Below are 18,862 nucleotides of genomic sequence, written 5' to 3' on the forward strand. Positions count from 1 at the left end.
GCACGGGCAGCACATGGAGACACGGGGAGGGCGGGGCCGTGACCGGGGACCTGGTTTGAAGGGGCTGGGGGGCGTGAGGGGCCGCGCAGGCGTGAGGGATGCGGGGCAGGGGTGCGGAGGGAGGAGAATCCAGGCCGGGGCGGGGCCTGAGCGGGCGCAGCAGGACAGTGTGGCCCTGGAGGCTACAGGGGTCAGAGCCAGTGGCGGGGCCCGGCCGGGACCCTGGGGAGGAGGAGGAGGAGGAGGAGGAGGAGGAGGAGGAGGAGGAGGAGGGGGCTGTCCTCCCGGGGGCAGCGGAGAAGGCGGCAGGTGTGCGGGACCCCGGGGGTGGGGGTGGGGACAGGGCCCCTTTCCCTCCCGGGGTGAACGCCCCTGGAGGAGGCGGAGGTGCCAGCAGGGGGGAGGGGGGCCCCGGGCCCAGACGCACCCCTGCCCTGCAGAACGGCTCTGGGTCTCTCAGCCGCCAGGGGTGGGGATCCCCGACGCCCAGACTCGGGGGAGGGAGGCGGGGGGGGGTCCAGGGTGGGTACAGGGGGGCCCTCTGCGGGGAGACCGCGCTTCCAAGCTGGCCCCAGTCCACCTGCTTCCCAGCTGGGCACCAGGGCTCAGGGGTCGGGGAGCAGACCGAGCCGCCTGGTGGTCATGGGAGGTGGGCCCGGGGCCTCACCTGCTGTGCGGATCCCCTCTGGTCACCGCTGTCCCGTGCCGGGGGAAGGGGTGTCCCTTGGCGGGGGGGGGGGGGCGGGGTCCAGGTCAGCCCTTCACTCACCCCCGGGTCACAGCTGAGGCGGCCGGATGGAGAGGCGAGGCAGGCTTAAAATAGCTAAATAAATCTTTAATATTTCTAATTGCAAATGTACAGAAATTGCACAGCCACACGTGGAGACACCAACCACTTTCTCTGTACATTATTACACGGCCGGGCTCGGCTGGGCAGCCGGCCGCCCGGGGTTTGCAGTATTTCCTTTTCACATACTTACAAAAGGGGGGGGGGTGCAGGGGCCGGGACGGGGAGGGGTCGAGTGTAGAAAAGAGGGGGGCGGTCAAACAGAGGGGCGGGGGTGCGGGGACAGAGGCTCTGCCGGTGGGGGTGGCGGGCAGGGGTGAGTGGGTTTCTGGCCTGGGGCCCCCTCACCCCCCGACCGGGCTGCTGGGAAAGTCCTTCTCTTGGAGAAGTTTGGCAGTTTCCTCCACCCAGCCGTCTCTGCCGAGCCGGGCCCGGGCCGGGGTGGGGGGCTCCCCTCCGTCCTGTCCCCCCCGCCGGGCACGCTGGCCAGCCCCGCCCCGGGGGTGCCAGTTCTCTCTGGCCCTGGCAGGGCGTGTGGGCGCCAGCAGCCAGCGTGCCCCAGGACCCTCACTCGCCACCCCCCTCCCCCTGGTTCCAGAGTGCTCGCTCCTGGCCAAGACTGTCCCCTGGGGGAGAGAACCAAGCCGGGCCCCGGGAGGGCGGAGGCCCGGGCAGCACCGGGGACAGAGGGAGGCCGCAGAGCCGGGTCGGGGGTTGGGTGGGGGGGTCACGTCACAGTCACACACCAAGAACATTTACAGAGCCCGGGGGGCCGCCATCCCGCCCCGGCGGGCGGCGTCTGTACAGCTTTACAGTTTTTGCACTGGGGGAGTCACTCGGGCCGAGTGAGCTCAGACGGGGCCTGGCACCCCGGGGACAGCCTGCACCAGCTCCGGGGCCCTGGGGGAGCCCCCGACCCCCACCCCGTATTGCTAAGACGCGCTCGGTCCGAGGTCACTCGTGGCATCTCGGGGAGGGTGGGGCGTGGGGGGGCCAGGTCCTGCCCGAGAGGCCCCTGGAGGCAGTGCGTGGCCCCGCCCTTCCTTCCTCGGGGGGGGCCGCCATCCTCTGCCCCCCCCTGACAGCACGGCTCCCGCCTGGCCAGACCGAGGAGGCCACCTGATACCCCCTTCCAGAGCCTGGGGAGGGGGGCGGCCTGGCCAGCTCCCACAGGTGCCTTCCCTGCCGCCCTGCGGCCTGCCCGGGGGGCTCGGGGCGTGGAGGGGCACCTCTTCCCGGGGCCGCCCCAGCTTCCTGAGGCTGGGGGGCTGGGGTGGGGTGGGGGAATCCTGCGGCCACCCCGCCTGGCTCCTGGCCCGGTGGGCCCGACGTGCGAGGCCCCGGGGGCCCGAGCTGCTGCCCACCTGCGTCCCACGAGGGGAGGGCGAGGCTGAAAAGCTAAACGGCGGGCGGGGCCCCCCTGCCCGCCCGGGGTGCAGCGCCGCCGGGCCCTGGGCGGGGCGGGCGGGAGAGGAGGCCGCGGCGGTGGCACCACGCCAGGCCCCGCCGCGCACGGGCCGCTGCCGTCGAGAGGGAGCAAGTCTATCCTCCAGGGCCGCTATCTCCCGTGCAGTGCGCACGCTCAACTCTAAAGGGCCCCTGGCTTCCAGCGGGCGGGCGGGCGGGCGGGCGGGCTTTTGTTTCTAATGCATACTGCGGAAGGAAAAGAGTCACAGTTACACACCTCCCGGGGCCGCGGGCAGGGCCTACCCCGCGACAGGCCTGCTCTCTCGGAGCTAGCACCGCTGACCGCTCCCGGCCAGGCCCGGGGCGGCCACGGGGAGGGGGGTGTGGGGGGACCCTCTGGGCCGCCTGGGCCCAGGTCTTTGGCTTCGGGGAGCCCCAGAGCATCACGTGAGCCCCCCTGTGGCAGGGGTGGGGGGAGACCCCGAGGTCTCCCCGCTGGTCAGGGGCCCCGGCGCGAGCTGCAGGCCTCACCGTGTTTATTTGGCAGCGTTACAAATTGGGGGCATGGGTGGGGGGGGCGGTAGGTGGGTGGGAGTCAGCGGGCGGGGGCGGGCCCCTCGGTTCCTCTCGGCCTGGGAGGAGCTGGACAGGCTGCATGCAGGGGCCCTGGCTGGGGTGAGGGGCTCGGCCAGCCCACTCCCCGCTTGCTGGCCGGCCCGCCGGGTCCCGCAGGGCACAGGCCAGGCTGCTGGGTGGGGGGGGTCTCCCGGGCCCCCGACCCCGGGGCAGGGGCGGTTACAGTCGAGGCCTCCCGCTCGCTCTAGACCCTACGTGTCCAGTCACTCCCTCCCGGGGCGCATGCAGGCGGCCAGCGACTTCAGGAGGCGACAGTCTCGGGGCCCTGCTCCCCCTCGAGTCTACTCCCGCCTGCGCCCGCGCGCTTCTCGGCCGGGAGAGACGGGGCAGGCCGGCGACCCCCCCAACACACCCACCCACAACGTCGCACCAGTCTCTCTCTCGCGGCTCGTGCTGCGGCCGCCTCTGCGGCCCGCGGGCGGGGGAGGGGACATGGGGCCGTGGGCACCACGGGGCGGCCCTCCTGGGCCGGGTCAGCAATTGCTGCTGTTCCGGAACTCGCCGTTCTCGGTAATCTGCAATTTGGTGGGGTTGGTGGGGGAGACGCCGTTACGGGCCTGCATGCTGTACCTCTCTTTCAGCTGTGTCAGCGCGCTCATGAGGCGGGCGTTGGCCGCGTCCAGCGAGGCGATGCGCTTCTCCTGCAACAGAGAGGGCGCTGCTGGGAGGGGCGGGAGGAAGGGGGGCGGGAGGAAGGGGAGGAGGGGAGGAGGGACGGGCCCCAGGGTCTGCGGGAACGGAGGCAGAGATGAAGGGGCCGTAGGGATGAGGACATGGCGGTGGGGGGGGGAGCAGGCTGGGATGGAGGAGCAGGGGCGAGGGGGCAGCAGGGGTGAGGGGCTGGGGCGGGGCGAGCAGACACACCCCAGGTCCAGGAGGACAGGCCCCAGGGCAACGGGATGCGGCCTCCCCACAGGCCAAGCCCAGGTCCAGCCTGTCCTGCTGTCCGGGGCCTCTCGCCGCCCGCCCCATTCTGCCGTCTGTCCCCCGACTGGGGCGCACGCGTGTATGGGGCCCCGAGTCTGCGGTGCAGCCCGAGACAGCCGGCCCGCCCCAGGGAGGGGAGGACGAGGTCTCTGCCGGGCCACCCCCTGGGAGGGCAGAGCCGTGCTCCCGCTGCCTGGCCCGCTGGGGCGCCAGCAGGGGCGAGGCTGCCCGAGCGAGCTGTCCCGGGGCCGGGCTCCTGCTCGCCGCAGGGCCCACCCGTCAGGGCTCTGGCCCCTCCAGCCCGCCCCATCCCGGGCCGGTGGCGGTCCAGGGCCCACCTGGGCATCGATGATCTTCTGTTTGGAGTCCACCGCCGCCTGCATCTCCGCGTGGTCCTTCTTCAGCTCCTCTTCCACGGACATCAGCCTGCCGGGGGAGGGGCGTCAGGGGAGCCGCCCTGGGAGCCAGCAGGGCAGGCAGGGGCGCCCCCGCACACCTGCAGACCCCTCGAGGGGTCTCCCTGCCAGCACAGGGGCCGGCCCGGCTCCCTGTCCACCCTCTCTCTCGCCAGGCTCTGCTCTGCTCCCCAGGCCCCGCCCCCAGACCTAAGGGGGTGGGAAGGGAGGCAAGACCCCCTGCACCCCAGAGCCAGGCAGGCGGGGACCTATCACTGGACCCCAGGACAGGTGGGGGTGAAGGCTCTGGGCTCTCCACTGGTCGGGCCTTGTGGGCAGTGGCGAGGGTGTGGGGGGTGTTTGTGTGTGTGTGTGTGTGTGTGTGTGTGTGTGTGTGTATGAGTATGAATGAATGAGTGTGAGTGTGCATGAGTGTGTGTGTGAATGAGTGTATATGTGTGAGAGAGTGTGCGTGTGTGTGTGAGTGAATATGTGAGTGTGAGTATGTTGTGTGTGTGGAGTGTGTGCACGGGACGGGGTTGTCACAAGACAGCAGGCCAGGCAGGCAATGGTTACACCCACACAGAAGCACAGAGACCATGAACAGACAAAGAAACAGGTGAGGAAGGTACATCCCTGTAGGAGAGAGCAGAAGGAAGGATCTGGGGGGGTAGGGAGCACGGGGAAAGAGGGTCTGGGAGGGAGGAGGGGGCCGTGGGGAGCACGGGGAAGGAGGGTCTGGGAGGGAGGGGGCCGTGAGGAGCACGGGGAAGGAGGGACTGGGAGGGAGGAGGGGCCGTGGGGAGCACTGGGAAGGAAGGGCCTGGGAGGGAGGAGGGGCCGTGGGGAGCACAAGAAAGGAAGGGCCTGGGAGGGAGGAGGGGCCGTGGGGAGCATGGGGAAGGAAGGGCCTGGGGAGGAGAGGCCATGGGGAGCATGGGGAAAGAGGGTCTGGGAGGGAGGAGGGGCCCGTGAGGAGCACGGGGAAGGAGGGTCTGGGCGGGAGGAGGGACTGTGGGGAGCACGGGGAAGGAGGGTCTGGGAGGGAGGAGGGGCCGTGGGGAGCATGGGGAAGGAGGGCCTGGGAGGGAGTAGGGGGCCGTGGGGAGCACGGGGAAGGAGGGTCTGGGAGGGAGGAGGGGCCATGGGGAGCACGGGGAAGGAGGGTCTGGGAGGTAGGGGGCCGTGGGGAGCACGGGGAAGGAGGGTCTGGGAGGGAGGAGGGGGCCGTGGGGAGCACGGGGAGGGAGGGCCTGGGAGGGAGGAGGGGGCCGTGGGGAGCACGGGGAGGGAGGGCCTGGGAGGGAGGAGGGGGCCGTGGGGAGCACGGGGAAGGAGGGCCTGGGAGGGAGGAGGGGGCCATGGGGAGCACGGGGAAGGAGGGTCTGGGAGGGAGGAGGGTGGCTGAGACAGGCTAGGGCCTCAGGGTGGGTCGGGGAAGGAACTGAACTGACCTTCCTGCCACCAACCCCCAAAGGCGACAGAGCACAGAGCCAGGCGCCCGCCAGGAAACCAGGTGTCCAGCGGGTGTCCAGCTCCAGCCAGCGCCCGAGAGGGGCTGCGGGGAGCCCCGGGTGCCGCCTGGACAGCGTGTCCGGGCCCAGGGAGCACAGTTTCAGGTGAGGGGACGGGGAGGCCGGGACCCGCGCCAGGCGGCCCATCTCCCCAGATGCCCCGCGTGAGCCGCCCGTGTGCCCCGTGGGACCCCCAGGAGGAAACGGCCCTCGCAGGGCGCCAGGCCCGGCCGAGCAGCTGTGTCCAGGTCGCGCCCCGCAGAGCCTCAAAGGGAGCAAAACAATCGGGCCGTTTCCCGCAGCCGCCGCATTGTTCGGGAACAAAGGCCCCAGGGTCTCAGGGACTGGGACACTGGCGCCCGCGGCACAGCTGGGCCCGGCTCTGACCCCTGAGGCCAGGCGGAGGGGCAGGGAGACACAGCCCGGGCGCGGGAAGGAAGCCGGGGGCTCGGACCCATGCCAAGGACAGAAGGAAGGAATGGACAGGCGGACACCAACGCCAGAAAAACGGCTGTGACATAAGCCACGAGCACTGTGACACGAGCCACGGGCGGCCCCGAGGCCAACTGCAGGCCTGGAGACGGCGGCCCGGCCAGACAGACCCCAGGGGCGGAAGCCGCTGCACGCTGAGAAAAGGTCCGAGGGGAAGAGAAACTGCACCAGGGACTGGAGTTTCAGGGGCCGACAGGAGAGCGGGGAGGGCACTGGCCTGGCGCACTGCGACCCGGCTTCCACGCCGGCACCCTGTAGGGCCCCCCCAAGCCTGCCAGGAGTGGGCCCGGAGTGCAGAGCCAGGAGTCAACCCTGGGCACCCACGGGGGGCCCCAAAACAAAGACAGACGCACAACAGAAATGTTGGACGAAACCGAGGGCAGGCAGGGGCCCAGAGTGCCCCGGGACCTGCGGGGGTCCCCGAGAAGTGCGGGGTAGGTCCTCACTGTCCTCCACCCGAGGGTCCGACAGGCCCAAGACATGACGACGACAATGACGACGGTCGCCAGGGGCGAGAGGTCAGAGAGGAAGCGAGCCCGGGGCTCCTCCTGGACATCCCGGGCCAGGGCGGCCGGACAGCAGAGCTGCTGGCCTCGGGGCCCAGGACATGCTCGGGACAGCAGAGCTGCTGGCCTCGGGGCCCAGGACATGCTCAGGACAGCAGTGCTGCTCTGGCCCCCGGCGCCAGGGACCCCACGGGCAACATCTCGAGGGGGCCTTGCGGGAGCGAGCAAGGCAGATGCCCAAGTCTCCTGAGTGAACTGCCTGGCTTCCGAGGGGGAAAAAATCTTTAGAACAGACAAACACGGGGCTGGAGCGAGAGCACAGCGGGTAGGGCGTTTGCCTTGCACACAGCCGACCTGGGTTCGATTCCCAGCACCCCATATGGTCCCCTGAGCACCGCCAGGGGTAATTCCTGAGTGCAGAGCCAGGAGCAATCCCTGAGCATCGCCAGATGTGACTACCCCCAAAAAAAGGAAAAAAAAAAAAAAAGCAAAAAACCAAAAACCAGACAAACATGGGGCTGGAGTGATAATAGCACAGCGGGGAGGGCGTTTGCCTTGCACGCGGCCGACCTGGGTTCAACCCCCGACATCCCATATGGTCCCCCGAGCACCGCCAGGGGTAATTCTTAAGTGCAGAGCCAGGGGTAACCCCTGAACATCGCCGGATGTGACCCCAAAAAAGCAACCCCCCCAAAAAAAAGACACACGTGCACACACGTACACGTGCATACACAACACATGCATAAATGCACACATACACGATGCAGGTACAAGTGCATACATGCACACAACACACAAGCACACACATACATATACACATGCACATGGAAACAATGTTGCACACATACGTACACACATGCACCTATCACACACACGCACGCACACACACACACATGCTCAGGTACAAACGCATATACATGCATGCACACGGACACACGCGGAGACACACATGTCCGCACACGCAGCTCCACGGTGGAAAGTGTGGAAGCAGGAGCCGGTTTCTGCCCGGACCAGGCTCGTGGAGGGAGGGGGCCCACCCGACAGCCACCGCCCCCCAAGGTCAGCTTCTGCGTCCCGGGCGGGAGGCCAGGCCGAGCTGGGACCGCCAGCACCCGACATTCTCCCTGTCCCGGGGAGGCAGCCCCCGGGGGCCGAGAGCACCGGGCCCTGACCCCCGCCCCGCGCGCGGCCCACACCTGCTGATGATGCCCTTCATCTGGATGTCCTTGTCCTCCTGCTGCCGCCGCAGCCGCTCCTCGCCCTCCTCCAGCCGCGCCTGGTACTCCAGCACCAGCTTCTGCGTGGTCTCCTCCTGGCACTTGAACAGGGTCTCGTACTCCTCCAGCTTCTTGGTGGAGATGCGCAGCTTGTCCTGCAGCACCGCCAGGTCCTGCGGGGGCGGGGGCGGGGGTGGGGGCAGCGGCACACGCGGGCGCCGCACGGGACAGAGCACAGCCCGGTGAGCACTGGCCGGCCGGTACCGGGCGGAGCTGCCCGCCGCCGCCGCGCACGCCCTGGTCCCGTCCCGCCGGACACGCCCACAGAGCCTGGGAGCTGCGGGGCGGCTCGTCCTGCGGCCCAGCCTGGTGGGCTCGTGCCCATCCACGGGGTCCAGGGGGCCAAGCCCACATCTGTAAGTGAGGGGCCCAGTGCTCACCGCAAACCAAGGCGCGGGAGAGCGGACAGTGCTCGGGGCCCTGCAGGAGGGCAGTGAGGCCCAGGGGTGGGGGGTGAGGGGGCCGGAGCCACCAGCCACAAGAATGAGGGGAGAGGAGAGGGCGGGACGTGCTGAGGGCGGGGCAGCAGGTGCCCCGCCCACCGGACGGATACGGTGGGGGTGCCGGCAACACCAGGCCCGGTGATTGGGAGATTGGGGGTCCCGAGAACTCGGGGGCCCGGGCGGGGGGACCCCTAAATCCCTCCAAGGCCAGGAGGCCAGGAGGCCAGAGACAAGGGCAGAGCCATCCCCGAAGCAAAGCCAGGCCCCGTGAGAGCCTGGCTCAAGGACAGGGCCCAGGAGCAGGATGGTAGGGGGGGCGGGTGACAGAGAGGCTGGCGGGGAGGTGCAGGGGGCCAGCCGCTGTCCCCGCGGGGGCCCAGGGTGGGAGGCCCGGGCCCACACAGGGCTCTGGGAGCACCGAGCCCGCACGCCGGCCCCCCTCCCGAACCCATGGTCAAAGCAGGCGGAGGTGTAGCGGGTGGGATGTGGGGGGTGGGCGTGGGCGCACGGGGGATGGGATGCAGAAGCCCCCACTGCAGAGCCCCCCTCTTCACCCAGGCGGAGGAAGACCCTCCGGGGGTGCTCTGACCGGGACCCCGCCCGGGGGGATCCTCCTCTCTGTCCTCCAGGAGGGGCTGGGCCAGCCAACTCGGGGGCCTCCTCACGCTCTCCCCGAACCTCCTTAGTACCCCCGATTCTCCGAAGCTCAGCTGCCCGGCGAGCGGGTGGGCACCCCGGGCCTACAGTTCTAGCCCCCTTTGACGCTCTCCTCGCCCGGACTCGGGGCTGCCCTCGGCAGCTCCTCGTCACTTTTTTTTTTTTTTTTTGCTTTTTGGGTCACACCCGGCGATGCTCAGGGGCTCTGCGCTCAGGAATCACCCCTGGCGGTGCTCAGGGGACCCTATGGGATGCTGGGACTCGAACCCGGGCCGGCCACGTGCGAGGCAGACGCCCTCCCCGCTGTGCTCTCACTCTGCCCCCCCCCACGTTACCTTCTCTGCTTGGCTGAGCTCCTCCTTACTCCTCAGCCTGTCCCTGTGCGGGGGGTCAGGGCCCAGGACCTCGTCCTCTAACAACTGCGCGTTCATGGTCAAGAGCCACGCGGCCGTGCGGTCCAGGGCATTGGGACTCACGGGCGAAGGACCCTACAACGAAACACAGTCGTGAGTGGGGGAGCGGGGACGGCAGGCGGGCAGGTGGCCAAGGGCGGGGCTGGGGGGCAGTGGGGGGAGAGACAACACGGGACGCTCCGTCCCAGGCCACCCCGTGGCAGCCAGTGAGGGAGGGGAGAGCTGGGCTCCCCGCGGTGGGGGGCTGTGTGCGGGGAGCGGGGCTCCGCGGGAGGACAGGCTGACCCTACGCTGGACAGGGCCTTAGCCAGCCCAGCAGGGGACAGGGCCTGGAGCGGCAAGCGTCCCTTCCTCGCGGGGTGAAGGCGGAGCGGGCGGGCGGCACGGGATGGCGGGTGGCTGCAGCGGGCATGCGGGCGAGGTGGGATGACCGGGAGGGAGAGCGGCATGAGGCGGATGAGCACCCCCCCCCCCGCCCCCCGCCCCCGCCCCACTCACCTGCTTGTGCGCGGCCCGCGGCTTCAGCTCGGGGCTGTCTCCCTTGGAGGATGAGGACTGCTGGCGCAGCCGGGCCCCGGGGCCCGCCCAGTCCGGTGAGGCGGAGGCCAGGGTGCCGCTGGCTGGCCGGGGGTACTGCAGGGTGCTGAGCAGCGCGGGGGGCGTGCGGCCGCGGGGCGCGGGCGGGGGTGGAGGCGGGGGCGGGGGCGGCTGGTCGATGCGGCGCTGGGGGCCGGCGCTGTTCTGCCTGGGCACGGCGGGCGGCCCGCCCTTCTCAGTCAGTGACATCTGCCGCCGCGCCAGCTCGCTGCCGCCAGGCCGCCGCGCCAGCTCCTCGGCTCCGCCGAAGCCGCCCAGCTTGGCCGCGGCGGCCAGGTCCTCGCTGTTGCTGTGCGAGCTCAGGGAGCTGTGGCCCTCGGAGCCCGAGTCGCCCAGGCCACGGGGAGACAGCGGCAGGCCAGCCGCCATCTGGTACACGGGGTTCTGGAAGGACAGCGGCGCCAGCAGCTGGGGCCGGCCCGGCGCGCCTTCGGAGGCGCCAGGCGTGGTCGGCGTCTGGCCCGCCCGCCGCACCGTGGCCAGCCCCGCCAGGCTTGCGGGGGCCGCCCGGGCCGGCCACCCGGCCACCAGCTGAGCCGCGGCCACCGGCCCGTCCACGGCGAGGGCGTCGGCGCCCGTTGGGGAGCTGGCCTCCCCGTCCAGCGCGCGGGCCTCCTGCAGGTCCACCATGGACAGGCTCTTGCCGCCGTTGGCCATCTGGAGGTCCGGCTCGTTGGCTTCCGAGTAGCTGGAGCTGCGGGCGGGCGAGGGCTGGACCCCGGAGGACCTTGTGACAAAAAACAAGTCCTTGTTTTCGGGGGTTGGAGACGGTAACCGGGTGAAATCTACGAGACTGCAAGGAGACAAGCACACACAGGGAGAGAAGGGCAGTGAGTGTGGCCGCCGCCGCCGCGTCCGCCCCGCGGCACCCGCCGGCCGGCCGCCCGGGCCCTGGCCCGGGGCAGGAGCAGCCTGAGCCACGCAGGCCCCGGCCAACAGCGGCACCAACACCTGGCCTCCGCGAGGGCCACGACGCCTGGCGCCGCCGGGCCCGAGACCCGGGCCAGGCGGCCTGGCGCCCTCTACCCCCGCCCCGCCGGACCCTGCGCCAGGCAGTGCCGGGGCCGCTTGGGAAGAAGCCCCATCCGCGGGGCCCGCGCCCACACCCTCAGCCCCGCAACCCTGCGCGGTTCCAGGCCTCGGCTCTGAGCGCCCGACACAAACAGGCTCCCCGCTGCCTCTGCCTGCGGGTTCCCAGCCTGCCTAACCCCCCAGGCGGGGCCCCGCCTCCCGCGGCCGCCCCCTGGTCTGACTGGCAGGCGGGGGCTGGAGTTCCCTGCAAAAAACAGCTCCGAGGAGGATCCTCCCGGCTGACTCAGGGGCAGGTCGCCCTGCCCACCTCCCCCCTGCACCCTCTTTCCTGGCACCTCCTGGCCCCGCCCACCTCCCCCTTGCACCCTCTTTCTTGGCACCTCCTGGCCACCTCCCCCTGCACCCTCTTCCTGCACTTTCTGGCCTCGCCCACCTCCCCCCTGCACCCTCTTTTCTGGCACCTCCTGGCCCCGCCCACCTCCCCCCTGCAGCCTCTTCCTGCACTTCCTGGCCCCGCCCACCTCCCCCCTGCACCCTCTTCCTGCACCTCTTGGCCCCGCCTACCTCCCCTGTACCCTTTCCTGGCACCTCTTGGCCCCGCCCACCTCCCCCCTGCACCCTTTCCTGGCACCTCCTGGCCCTGCCCACCTCCCCCCTGCACCCTCTTTCCTGGAGCCTCCTGGCCCTGCCCGCCTCCCCCCTGCACCCTCTTTCTGTACTTCTTGGCCCTGCCCACCTCCCCCCTGCACCCTCTTTCCTGGCACCTTCTAGCCTCGCCCACCTGCCCCCTGCCCTAAGCACCTCCCAGCCCTGCCCCCTAGGAGCCTTCCAAATAAGGCTCAAGTAACAGGGTCCGAGTAAGGGCCAGGGGTACGGATGCGAGGATAAATGGGCTCTGACTGGGCTGAAGGCTCTCAGGTCTGGAGGCTCCCTGGCCTGGCCGGGCCTGGGCTGGCCGTGGGCTGGGGCCTAGGCTGGCTACTGCGGGCCGGGCAGCAGGAGGAACTGGGGGGGGAGCCAGCACGGCTGTGGCCACCCCCGTGCCCGCCCACGCGCACCCAGGCCAGGCGTCCTCGGGACCCTGCACTGCAGCTGGACGCCTCAGACTCAGGGGGGCCTGTGGGCTCTTCCCTCTCCCCTCCCCCGACCTCAGGCTCGGCCCCCTGCTCGGGGCTGGCCTGCGGGGCTCCCGGCATCAGGGGTCACCTGACTGCTGGACTCCGGCTCCCCTGCGAGGGGGTGGGGCCCAGGAGGCCGCACTGCGCCGTGCCCGAGACCAGGGTCTGCACGGGCAGGTCCTCGCAGCAAGCCCAGCCCCAGAGCTCCCCTCCACCTTCTGGGGCCGCACCCGCAGGTGTGGCCCCCGACAGCTCCCCTGCCTCCCGGGGGGCTCCCAGCTGCCCGGCCTGGCCTGCTGCCTCATTCCCTCAGAAAACACAGCGTCAGAGACTCGGGCCAGGTCGAGCATCTCACGCCCCCAGGAACCGGGACGTGGAAGTGCGAGACCAGCCCTGGCTGCTCTGTAGCTTTGCTTCCACCAGTGGAAACGCCACTTCTCCTCATGGGCTCGGGGCTCCAGCACCCCCGCCTCCAGGAAGTCTTCCCGGTGGAGCCTTCCCCTTTCCCGCCCATTTTCCCAGCCCGCTTCTGTAAACACGCACAGGGCTTGCAGCCCCTTCGCCGGCCGAGACCACGGGCAGGCGGGTCCTTGTCTGCACGTGCCCCCCCCTGCCCCCCACCCACACACCCAGCCCTTTCCCGACAGCTCCTACCCAGAGAGGTCATTCTCGATCACCATCTTCTGGAGCCCTGCGGAGATGCTGCTGCTCCCAGAGCCGGGCGTGGAGGCCAGGTCGTTGGTTCCCGCCAGCTGCCCGTTGCCGGGGGCACTCAGGGCCGTGTGGACGTCCCTCAGGATTCGCGGCAGGGGCCCCAGTTTGGCAATGATGCTCTGCAGAGACACAGCAAGAGACCCCCGGGGTGAGCAGACAGGCCCCGCCCAGGGGGCCACACCCACAGCCCTGCCTGCAGCAGCGGGGCCAGGCCCCAGGGAGGCCCAGGGAAGCCCCCGGCCCAGCCCGCACCTTCCACCAGCAATCACACTCGAGGGATGCCCCGAGCACAGCCCCGAGCCGAGCCCAGTGGGCACCCAACACCCAGTAGGCAGGCAGGCGGGGCGGTGCAGACACAGGCCCGGCCCAGCGCGGGGCCAGGCGGCCAGTGGCTGGCGCGCACGGCAGGGGAGAAGCCCTGGGCGCCAGCTCCAGCCTCCCGCCCGCCCCTCCTGTAGCCAGAGGCAGGGGACGTGTGCCCAGCGGGAGGGCACGGGCAGCCCGCTGGCCTGGGCTTCTCACTACCCAGAGTGAGTCCTGCCTCTCACACGCTCAGCCGGGCGCTCCCCTGAACACCGACCCCGGGGAAAGGGACTGGGCCCAGCCCACGACCCAGCACCCTGGGCAGTCGCCTCCAGGGCACGTGACCGGCCAGCCCAGGGTCAGCGGCCACTACTGTGAGCAGGCCGCCCCGGTGTCCAAGAGGAACCGCTCCCCTACAAACAGACCCTGGCAGGGCTCGTCTCCAAGCACCTGCTCACTGCGGGGGAGGAGGGGAAGCCCCAGGCCACAGAGGGGGCACCTCGGCGACAGACTGGCAACGCCGGGAGTCTGGGGCAGGACCTGCCCCAGGGATGGTCAAGGGCAAGTGTGGGCCGGCTCTGCGGGGGCCCGGCGGCGGCGGCGGGGGTGGGGGGGGGGAGGGGAGGGGGCGCGGCACCTGCTCCAGCGGGCTGACCGCCTCCCAGAGCAGCGAGTGCAGGCTGGAGAGCTCGCGGCCCAGGTCGATGTAGCCCTCGAAGCCGGCCGTGTTGGAGACGGTCTCGGGGTTGGAGATCTCCAGCAGGAAGCGCTGCATGTTGGTCCACTCGTGCTCCAGGAACTGGTTCATGAACGACATGTACTCCTCCTTGCTGCCGAACCTGCGGGGGGTAAGGGGGGCGCCTGGGGGTCAGCCTGGCCTCTGCCGCTCACAGCCCGAGCCCACCGGGGTCACCCCCCCGCCACACACAGACCACCTTGACTTGAAATCACTCGGCCCTGCGGCACCACCTCCCGCCAACGCCCCCCCCGCCCCCTCCAAGCTCTACCACTTAAGGTGCTGGGGGGAGGGGCAGAGAACTGAACCCGGGGTCCCACACGCAAGCCCCGCGCTCCGGCCCTTTAGCTAGAGGCTGACCCCTTGACCACGGCTGTGTGATCTGGAACCACATTCTGGCTCTGCTCTGAGCCGGAGTCTGTCCGTCTGTCCATCTCTGGGGGGAATGTGGCAGTGGCCCCTCCCTGCCAGCACACAGCCCTCGGACCTCCCTGGGGGGGCCCCCTCTCCCCCTCATCCCACAGCCCCTCTTCCAGGAAGCCCGTCTCTGCACCCTGGCTGCTCAGCATCCTCGGAGTCGGCTCCTTCCCCCTTGCCGCTCTGCCGCCCGCCATCGTCCCTCTTCTTCCTCCCGTCTCCGGCACCCCGGGCCTCCGCCATGCCAGGGGGGAAGGCGGGGCCCCCTCCGAGGCAGCCTCGAGCACCCGGAGAGGAGGTGGCCGGCCTGGGGCTCAGGACCTTTGGGGGCCCTCTGCCGGCAGGGCACTCGGGTCCCCCGGTCCGGGCCAGGCGGACAGAGGCTAAGGCGAGAGGCTGCACGTGGATGGACGGTTCATCCACCCGAGGACGCAGAAGGGAGAAGAACCACCCCGCCTCCTCCGGTGGCGGTCACCGCGCCGGACCCGGGCGGCGGCCGCGGCTGCCCTCGGAGAGAGGCAGGGGGCGGGAAGGCGCAGCGGAGGAGGAGGAGGAGGAGGAGGCAGACGGCGCCCGAGCGACCCCGGGCCCCGGGGCTGCCACTCACTTGGCGAAGTTGGCCAGGTTCTGGGTGACCTTGGCGATGAGGGTGAGGGTGCGGGCGGTGCGGTCGTCGGGGTACTCCTGCAGCAGGTGGAAGAGGGAGGGCGACATGATGGCCGGGCACAGGAAGCGCAGGAACAGGGAGGCGCTGATGAGCCGCTCGCTGATGTCGGGGCGCCCGCGGCTGCTGCACTCCTGCCGCCACGAGGCAAACACCTCCTTCAGCTCCCGGGGGAACACGCTGGGGGGCGGGGGACATGTGGGGGTCAGCCGGGGCGCAGGACGGTGGGGGTGGGGCTAGCTGTCTTGGGGGTGGGGGGGTCGGTGGGGAGCTGCCCAGTGCTGGGGAACCAGACCAGGGCTCCCCCATGCGAATCAGTCTCCGCCCTTTAGCTGCCAGCCCGGACCCTGAAACACTGGTGGGCGAGCGGGTGGGTGGGGGTCCCGCCTCCCAGAGAGACACAGGCAGTGAGGAGCCCTCAGGGGCCCCCACAGCACTCCCTCTGCCCTGGACCTCAGGGCCTGGAACCCCCCAAGACCAGGGGAGCGGGGGCCAGGGAGACTGACCCGGGGGCTAAGGTGCTCGCCTTGCACATGGCCAAGACCCATGTCACGTGCTCCTGGACAGCCCCTGAGCACCACTGGGCCGGACCCTCAAAGACCGAAAAAAAAAAAAAGAAAAGAAAAAAAGAGAAGAGAGGCGAACTTCACGGCTGGGTAGATGGCACCTTCCCAGGTGTGGGTGCCACGTCTGCGGGTGACGCCCGCAGGGCCCACAGCGCTGTCCACCCTAAGGGCCTGGGTGCCGGGTCCCAGGACCAGCCTCGCCCCGGCAGTCACCAGCTTAGGCCGCTCTGACCCCCCCAGGCCGAGCCCCCAGAGCTGCCTAGTGTCCTCTTAGTGCTGAGCCCTAGCGGCTGGACGCCCCCGAGAGGCCTCGGAGAGACGCTGTCCACAGACCCACTCCCCGGCCCGTGCCTGACCGCTGGGGCCGGCGGGAAGAGTGTGGAGGCCAGCCCAGCCCAGGACGGGGGGAGTAAATTCCTGGGGGGCCCCAGGCTTGCTTCCTGGCCTGGGCAGGGAGCGCCCCGTGCAGGGGACCCCTCCATGGGCTCTGGGGCCCCCCACTCCGGTGCACAGAGCCAGGGCGGGTGTGGGGGAACGGCCCCCCCAGGGATGCTGCTCCCCGTGCATGCAAGGTTCTGCCCGGACACCCACACAGCCCCGCAACAACCCTCTGCCGGGAGCCCCGCGCCCCGCGGACAGGCCGGGGTCCCCCCTTTTCCCCGGCTCATGGGCGCGCGCCGATGGCGGCGTGAGCGGTTCTCAGCACCGTCCCCGGCCTGGCCTCATCTGGGCTCTGGGACGCTCCCTCGTAGCCCAGAGGCCAAAGCAACCAGCACTGTCTCAGCTGGTCCAGCGGCCAGTGGGCGGTGGGTGGGCGAGAGGCCCCCCTCCCCCATACCTCCCAGCCGTGAGCGCCGGGGCCCTGGGGGCGGCACTGACCAGTAGGAGTTGATGATCTTGCAGAAGGCCAGCTCGCAGCACATCTTGAGGTTGCCCTGGTGCTCGGGCAGGTCAGCGGCCGAGCACTTGCTGGGGTCCACCTCGCAGTTCTCGTCCGACTCGTACAGCGCCTTGATAAACTCTCCTGGGGAGGGGGGGGCCAGGGGAGGGACGTGAGCGCCCGGAGGACGAGGACGGCTCCCCGCCCTGCCCCCGCCCTCTGCCCCGCCCCCGCCCCGCCCCCGCCCCGCGCCCCGCCCCGCGCGCCCAGCCCTACCAAGCGCGTCCTGCAGGTACTTCTGGCCCACCAGCTTGAGGTACTCCTCGATGGCCTTGGTGGCCAGCGTGTTCTCCCGGAAGATGAGGTGCTCGTTGTCCCCGCAGCGGTCCACCTCGGACATCATCAGGTCCGTGAGGAAGTCCTGCGGGGATCGGAGGCGGTGAGGATGGGAGGCCCCCAGCAGCAGGCGGGCAGGACCCCCACATTCCAGCCCCACTCCGTGGCCAGGAGCAGGCCCTGCGTCTGGGGTCCACCCCTCATCCGCGGCTGTATGCAGCCCGGGGCAGGGACCCTGGCAGCCGTGGGGAGGCGGGTGGGGGTGCTGGAGCCAGGGTCCCGGGTAGGTACAAGCAGGCCCCCCCCCGACGGCCTTGGTGCCCCTGCGGGACGCCTGGGTAGGCCTGGGGCGCTGAGAGCAGCATGTGGCCCCTCACACCACGTGGAGGGGGGGTCTCAAAACGGGGAGCCAGGCTGCCCTGACCCCCACATGCCCCTCTGCTGGCTCAACAGCCCCCACAGTGCAGATGGGGGGGGTCTGGGAGACTGGGGGAGGACTTCAGGGCAGGGCTGTCAGCCGGGGCCGGGGCTCCAGGGGCTCTGGACGCCTCAGAAGCACCTTCGACCATTGCACTCCTGTGTCCATCGCACCCCTGTTCACCACAGCCAGAGTCTGGAAACACCCTCAGTGCCCCAGAACAGACGGATGGAGAAACTATGGCACGGCTACACCATGGAATACTACGCAGCCGTCAGGAAAAATGGAAGTCATGAAATTTGCCTATGAGTGGATAGACATGGAGAGTATCGTGCTGAGTGAAATGAGTCAGAAGGAGAGGGACAGATACAGAATGACTGCATTCATCTGTGGGATACAAAAATACATATATAGGACTGGAGCAATAGCACAGTGCGTAGGGCGTTTGCCTTGCACACAGCCAATCCGGGTTCGATTCCCAGCATCCCATGTGGTCCCCCAAGCACCGTCAGGAGCAATTCCTGAGTGCAGGAACCGGGAATAACCCTTGTGCATCGCCAGGTCTGACCCAAAAAGCAAAAACAAACAAACAAACAATACACATATAGTAGAAGGATAATATCAGTGGCCAGGGAAAACGGGGGTTAGGAAGACTGGCCAATGGTTGGAACTAACCCCAGGAGTGGGGGGGGGGAGACAGAGGGTGGGTAAGATAGAGAAGAGACAGCCGTGACAGGAATAGCTGGGAATGATCACGCTGGTCAAGAGCTGAGGGTCACAACAGGTAAGGGATATTCTGGATAACCTTTCAGTAGCAATACTGCGAACCACAGTGCCCAAAGGAGAGAGGGGGCTGGAGCGATAGATAGTACAGCGGGTAGGGTGTTTGCCTTGCATGCGGACAACCTGGATTTGATTCCCAGCATCCCATATGGTCCCCCAAGCACCGCCAGGAGTAATTCCTGAGTGCGTGAACCAGGAGTAGCCCCTGAGCACTGCCAGTTAACCCAAAAAACAAAATACAAAACAAAACAAAACAAAAGGAGAGAGAGAGGAAAAGCGTCTGCCACAGAGGCAGGGAGTGGGGGTAGGTGATGGGAAGGACCCCGGGGACACTGGTGCTGGGAAACGTACACTGGTGGAGGGATGGGTGCTGGAACACTGTATGACTGAAACCCAATCATGAACGGCTTGCAAAAAAAAAAAAAAATCAATCAGTAAAATTTTTAAAAAAAAGAAGCACCTGCAACATGCCGGGCACGGGGGCGAGAGCAGGAGCACAGGTGCGAGAGCAGGAGCACAGGTGCGCCCCCCCCCCCCCCCCCGCCATCCTGCAGCCCTTCTTAGAGGAGCAATGACACAGTAAGGACAGAACAATGACAACGGGACAATCTCGCGGCCCCCGAAAGCAGAGGCCAGGACTGCTGGCGGGGCCGGGAGGACCTCGGGGTCGGCACTGCCTGGGTCCTCCCCTGGTGCAGCCGGGGGAGCCCACAGGCGTGCAGAGATCCGGGCGAGGGGCAGAGCTCCGAGCTAGGACCCCCCCCCCAAGGGAACCAGTGTCCGTGCAGAAGCCTGGGGCCCCCTGGAGGGCAGGCGGGGTGCAGGCAGGTGCAGGCACAGCAGG

The 18,862-nt window shown here is 69.3% G+C and overlaps 1 protein-coding gene across 9 annotated transcripts in view; it reads right to left on the reverse strand.

Moving 5' to 3' along the window:
* Positions 1-814: 814 nt before the first annotated feature.
* Positions 815-18,862, reverse strand: part of DAB2IP (DAB2 interacting protein) — a 169,560-nt gene continuing 151,512 nt past the window's right edge. For 7 of the 9 annotated variants that reach the window (XM_055131555.1, XM_055131547.1, XM_055131524.1 and 4 more), the window contains 10 exons: positions 16,758-16,902; positions 16,481-16,625; positions 14,979-15,215; positions 13,856-14,057; positions 12,856-13,034; positions 9,953-10,844; positions 9,377-9,529; positions 7,861-8,054; positions 4,096-4,183; positions 2,448-3,471 (listed from right to left, as the gene is read on the reverse strand). In XM_055131555.1, coding sequence (XP_054987530.1) covers positions 3,304-3,471; positions 4,096-4,183; positions 7,861-8,054; positions 9,377-9,529; positions 9,953-10,844; positions 12,856-13,034; positions 13,856-14,057; positions 14,979-15,215; positions 16,481-16,625; positions 16,758-16,902 — 2,403 coding nt within the window. In that variant the 3' untranslated portion in view covers positions 2,448-3,303. The other 2 variants (XM_055131534.1, XM_055131532.1) reach the window with 2 other exon arrangements.

Source organism: Sorex araneus, chromosome 1 (assembly GCF_027595985.1).
Source record: "Sorex araneus isolate mSorAra2 chromosome 1, mSorAra2.pri, whole genome shotgun sequence".
NCBI classification, from domain to species: Eukaryota; Metazoa; Chordata; class Mammalia; order Eulipotyphla; family Soricidae; genus Sorex; species Sorex araneus.